Source organism: Ornithodoros turicata, chromosome 1 (assembly GCF_037126465.1).
Source record: "Ornithodoros turicata isolate Travis chromosome 1, ASM3712646v1, whole genome shotgun sequence".
Lineage (NCBI taxonomy): Eukaryota > Metazoa > Arthropoda > Arachnida > Ixodida > Argasidae > Ornithodoros > Ornithodoros turicata.
In genome coordinates, this window is record NC_088201.1 from 108,740,172 (window position 1) to 108,746,495 (window position 6,324).

Genomic DNA, 6,324 nt, shown 5'->3' on the forward strand with positions numbered 1-6,324 from the left:
GGTAATGCTGCAGCAGGTGGCTTTTAATTAACACTTTGCATCCAATTGTCCCTTTTTTGACGCAGACGAGGAAAAGTCAACCTTGGAAGGGGGTACACATTCCAATTACCTTATGGATGGAAGCAACCATGTGTTGGTTTTGTCAGTGCATGCCACAGAATCATGGTTCACAGCTTTTACGTAAAATAGTACCGCACCTGTGTGCGAACACGCCTTGCCTAGACCTGGCATGCAGGTGCAGTGTGTGCCAAGTACCTGTCCATCTGACTTAACTACCAACCACGGCTTGAGACGCTTTTCCCTCAGGCTCCGAGAGTAACTGACCTGAAAATTAGCTTGAGAGAGCAGTGAACATTGCAGTTATGTCCTTTAGAATTCAAGTAATAGTACACAAGAACTCACCCTTCTGAGGACGATGACGTTCGAGTTGTCCACTGCTTTGATGCATGGTTGTTGGACCCATCCACTAGTTAGGTAATAGGGGGATTCTAATGCTTGTGAACCTTAAATAGCTCACACATTATAAAACTAGTTGCGTTCACGAGGTAACCTTTGATGTCGATGTACTGCACTTTTGGGTACTTCTCAGCATCTACCACTGTACTTATTTCTCTTAATACTAGCGGACCCACTCCCCCAGTGAGTTGAATCTCCTCCTCATTCCGAGAACGAACAGATGCAGGTAGCCCAAGCGCATACTCGCTTAGTACATCCATTGGCAAAGTGTTGGCGGCCGAAAAACTCCTGTCACACTCGTATGCGGCTCAGTGTTATGTTATTACTGTGAGGTATAAATGATCACCAAGATGGCGTCCGGAACTAGCCGAGGCTGCCCCACACCAAATACGTGCAAGTTGTGAAGGGGAACTCATTCGCTTTCTCTCTCGCACCAACTGTGGTAGAGTACCCGTGCGGTAGAGTGGTAGTGAACAAAAACAACGATAAGCCATTTGAAGAAATAAAAGACGAATGAACAGCTGCACTTTAATATTCCATCACGAATTTCATAACCTTTGGCACGAAGGACGAAAGGCTTGGGCTTATCACTGTTTTTCGGGGAACTACCTCGTTCCCAATCGCCATGTTGCCAACTGTGGTTGAGATAGGCTTCTTACTTGTCTTTGCATGTGATATTTAGCCAACTAAGTGTCGTCCAAAACAGAACGGTTTTGTGAAATAATCTGTTTCTCTAGTTTTGAGAACAAGAAAAAAAACAAAAAAAACTAATGTACCTGTATAATGCTTCATATGTTCGGCCCTGGTACCGATAGTGACATCATTTGCGAATGAACAATAATTTAATTTTAAGATGATAAATGGGAAGTTTCGTCGCGAAGGGCGATATTCTACCCCATTTGCTGGTGGAGATGTGGGGAATTAAATAATGAGCCCCTTCACAATAAGGATCGAAGTCTCAGCTGGTGTTTAGTGAGTGGTGCCACCATGGACCACAGACTCTTTTCCAAAGGTGTTTGGTGCCCTGAACAGGTGCACAGCTTTAGGCCTTGATTTTATCGAGTTCACCACCTTCACCACATGGTCCAGTACGTTCATTAACGGTGCTCTCATAGACTTTGAAGCCAGGGCCTCGCGACACACCTTGCAGTGTGTAAATACCACGGCACTGTTCGCTTGTTTGACAAGTCCAAGAAATCCTTTCATGTTTCGCGTCATTGCTCTCGCCCTGTCTGTACAGACCGCTGTGCACGAGTTCCAGCTGATTTCATGGTGCTGAAAGAAGTCGTCGATGGCGTAGAAAAAGTCCTTTCCAGTAGTGCCTACTTTGAGCTCGATGCAGCAGAGAAATTCTTCAGCTATCTTGCCGGAGTCTATATACCGCACAAACACCATAAGGTGCGGACCGTCGGTGATGTCGCAGTTCTCGTCGACGGCAGTGGCAAACTTTTCTGCATTCTTCACGCGCTCAGTAACTTGTTCACGTATCCGATGCCATTTCACAGATCCTTCGGCCAACGGTGTCATTTGAGCAGGGTACGCTTTGCAGTTTCTTGACATACTCAGCACCAAACACAGTCTCCACTACGTCGCGAACACATGGCATTATTTTGTCCTCACATATCGTGCGCGGCTTCATCTGTTTCGCGATCCCGTAGCTGAGAAGGTAAGGATGCTCTTGTGCCACTCGAAGCAGTCGCAAACACCTGAAACGCAGTCACATATGTCACGAAACGAAAGTAATTGGTAAGACGCAGCAGCAAGCGTGAAAGAAGGTAGCTGAAAGTGTAGGTAAAATATTACTCTTACCTGTTTCGGGGAATCCAACTTTTGTGACTGCAACTGTTGTTTTTTCTTCTCAAAGAACTCCCGTGGCCGGTCTTTGAACACAGCGTGCTTAGTTGTCAGGTGTCGGAGAAGCTTGGTGGGATTCATACAATTTTTGGCCAGGACCTCGCCGCAGATGACGCACTGTGGATTACTGTTGTGGAGCATAAATCCATACTTGATATACTCCTCGGAGTATAGACGTGTTTCCTCCTTGCTCATCACGAAGCGCAACGTGCGACAGCCAAACATGTACTGATGGGACCAACGAGAGAAGCTTGACCTTGCACAGTACGACACGTGACAGGAGAAACGCAGGACACATGCACGCTTCGAGTAAGTTCACCCCATGCCCAGCGAAGGAGGGCAACTAGGCCATATGCACCCAACAATGATCCCGTCATGGAGCTGACCTCTTTACGTGGGATCCTTTCTCCCGTTTTCACCTGGATTTTTCTGCTGTTCTGCTGCATAGGTTTAGCTTGGTCGTCCGCGTAGTCTTCCTCAGGAAGCTTGCCGGCTTCGCGGAACCCAGTTTGAGTACCCCTGCTTTCGACAAATACAATGCAGCATGTCTTCCTCTTCAAGAAACTTATCTAAACGCGCACATGCCAAATCCTATTTGCAGACATCCTGTTTTTCGTAAAGACCGAGCTGATGCAACAGGTACATCATCCGGTGGTGTAACCACCTAGTTACAGATTTCGAGGCTGTTGCTGTGCAGATGTGCCTTGACAGGATCATCACCATATGCTCACTTTACCTTCCACCTGCAGTAACTGTGACACAAAAAGAAATTGAAGGTTTATTCATCCAACTGTCATCTTTTTGCATTATGCTAGGTGATTTCAATACTCATCACCATCTCTGGGGCAGTGCCAAAGTCGCTTCTCGTGGGAAAATGCTTGAAAAAATTCTGTTAACATTGTCCTTTTCTCTCTTCAACACGGGCTTACAAACTTATGTACTCACTTCCACGCATTCTTTTTCTGCAATAGACCTATCCTTTTGCAGTCCCTTTCACTTCCCATCCTCATGGAAGTGACCATTTACCTGTAATTTTAAAATACTTACTACAATGAAACCTCACTTGAACGAACTTCAAGGGATGCAAAGTTCACTAAACTGAAATGAGTATGGGGCAGCTTGCTGTCACGAATGAAAATAAAGCTGTGGTGCCTTAATGATATTTAAATATATTTATTTGGCATTATTCACAGGTGCACTGAGATATCTGGTACTTAGCAGAAACCATCACTTTTGCAAATCAAACCGTGGTGTTGTTTCACAATGTCCGCTTTGCACTTTCTGTGGTCCCAACCTCATAAAACTTTTCTCTCTCATCTAATGACGGACTTGTTTGTGTAACGCACATATTTTGCTGAGAAAAACGGAAGGCCACAAAGTACGCACATCACAAAAATGATGAAAGAACGGGAACATTCGTTCTGGTCTGTTACGTGCCGTTCTTCTGCATGTGTCTGCATTGACCCAAATTTGACGTTCTAATCAGGTTCTAGTCGAAAGCCAACATGGCAGTGGCCACGATGAATCAAGAAGCGTGCAGTGGGGCCGTAGAAAAGATATGTAGAACTGAAATTTTCTCTGCATTGGGGTTCGTTAAAGTGGAGATTATTTACATTGGCTACAATAGTGTTTTGGTGGGGGATTCTAGCAAAGTTCGTTCATCTGTATAGTTCGTTCAAGTGGTGCTGTACTGTAGTTAGTAATAGTCTAATAACCCGACCTCCTAAATGGAAAAATCAAGTTGCTGACTGGGGTATGTTTTCAGGGAATTGTAATCTGTCCTTAATCTCTTTTGACACCATAACAGCTGAAGAAGCCAATAAGCTAATTAAAGAGCTCTCCCTAGAAAATTTTGAGAGGTGGACATCTGCCATCTGAGGAGGTATCACACATGGTCCTACCAGTTCAAATATTTATTGCCACACTTGCAGTATGCTTAGACTTTGTCTCCTGTTTTTTAACTTTGCCCACTTCACCACCTTGTCGTATGGGAAGTGTTTCACATCTGGACCTTTGCAAGCGATACGGATGAGGCAGTCCAGTGAACCCTCCTTAAGAGGGTTTCTCAGCTGAGTCTTAACCATTTGCAGTGCAGAGAAGTCCCTTTCACAGTCTGCTGTATGTGGTGGCAGCACAAGATAGGCACCAGCTGTGTGTGCCTTTGAGGTTAAAGGGACCGAAAAGTGAAAAATAACCCCCATATTTTTGCCCACTGTCGTGCACAACATCGTTGTTTGATAAGATACAGAAAGCATTACTTCTCAATTCGGCATATTTTTTATGTATAAATATTTTGAAGATTGCCGGAACGTGGACGGTGCTGCCAGCGAACGGCGAAAAAGAGCAACTTGGGTTTCAGGTCCAGGGCTCCCGGGATTGGTCAACCCTTACCACGTGAGAGTTAATTTTGTAGAGAACAAAGCTGACGCACATTATCTTACAGCTAAACGCCATTTTAAAAATGACGCTCACTTCCATAGCTTTTACGTTAATAAAGCATTCAGCTACTTCGCCGCTACGAGCTACGATCCGCCGCGCCATCTGCAAGGCCGTCTGTGTTATCGCGTTTATTGTTTACGTCGTGGGTTGTCGTGTTGGTCGTGTTGGTCGCGCGAAGAGAAGTGAATGACATGTTCGTCGTGGTTGTGTCAATTATTCGAGAGACCTACATATGCCTGGTGTAGTTTTGGTGTTCGGGGATGCAAAAATCATGTTTGTTCACCATCGGCGGCGGGCGTTTTCTACCACAAGATTCAACAGGAGAGTGCGCGAAAGCGAATGTGGTTCGAAACACTCAGTTATTAGATGTAGCAGTCGTGTCGTGTGTGCTGTTCTCATTTTGCTGCCGATGACTACGAAGATGCCGTAGAAGGCGAATTGAGAAGACGTCCGAAGCAAACTGATGCTCAATACCCAGTGATTTTGCTTCACCGAGGTGACGAGTTCGACACAAGTTCCTAGGTATGTACAGGCGTCACACACGTATAAATTATAATATAGCGACGACGTATTTCATTTCACTTATGTTATCCTACTTGTCCCGTACTCAACATTGTCAACATCAACAAATTTAATTTTAGGGGCCTTCCAGTGTTGAAGTGGCGAAAGACTGCTTCGTGTGTGTGTGATCCAGGCACTCAAGTTGACATGACAGAAATAGCTGAAAGCAGGTATGCAAAGTCCACAGATGGAAGCACTAGATTTGTTACGTGTTGCAGACTTTGCGACATTTTTTTTAGTCTTTGGACAGGTGCAGAACATTAGTATGACGTCAACAAGGGGAGAAGAAACCGATCAGAACTACTAGCTTGTTTGAAGGGTATAAGAATACTTCCTGTTGAGATGTAGTTATGACTTTATGACTAAGGAACGCTAATTAATTTTCTAGAGATGCATCCTCTACACTTGAATGCCCAGTGAAACAGCAAACGTTCGTTGTTGTCTTTGAAGCCCCACTACTGGAGTTGTTCAATGTGTGTCAGAGCTGCAGTGAGCCATGCAAGGTTACCACATCATATTGGTCCTAAATTTGCAGAGTTCCCCTATCTAGGACGCAACTGTCATTTCTCTTTATTGCTTTTCCGATCCTACCTTCTCAGAGATTAATGTGGTTCACCATACACTGCATGGCACTGCCTTTCTCTATACTCATGCTTTCGGTTTCTTGTTCTGTTGAATAAATCTTCACTTGAGTTTGCAGCCATCATGCTGTCTACTGTGTTTGCCCCTCATCAATATTGATGTGCTATAACGGTATAGCACATCAACATGCCAACAGCCTACCAAACAACCTTGCCTTGTCCTACTTTTGGATGGAAACTACACGATGTGGTAACATCCACATATATAAAGTTTTAGTCGACGGATATTTGCTGTTTTTGTACAACCTTCATTGTACATTTCTTTTGTCTTACTTAGCATGCCTGAAGAAATGTTCTGATCTTCATCAAGATGACAGGTCATTGTTCGATCTGCAGCATTATTGTTCCTGTAATCTTTTCACCAACAGAGAAT

The 6,324-nt window shown here is 44.5% G+C and overlaps 1 protein-coding gene across 1 annotated transcript; it reads right to left on the bottom strand.

Moving 5' to 3' along the window:
• Nucleotides 1-1,425: 1,425 nt before the first annotated feature.
• Nucleotides 1,426-2,016, bottom strand: LOC135382359 (zinc finger BED domain-containing protein 5-like). The gene has a single exon (XM_064612587.1). The coding sequence runs from the start codon at nt 2,014-2,016 to the stop codon at nt 1,426-1,428; it is 591 nt and encodes a 196-aa protein (XP_064468657.1).
• Nucleotides 2,017-6,324: the final 4,308 nt, after the last annotated feature.

What these genes read in the sequence shown, in the direction of transcription:
- LOC135382359 (XM_064612587.1), bottom strand. Translation starts at nt 2,016, where the DNA reads ATGTCAAGAAACTGCAAAGCGTACCCTGCTCAAATGACACCGTTGGCC.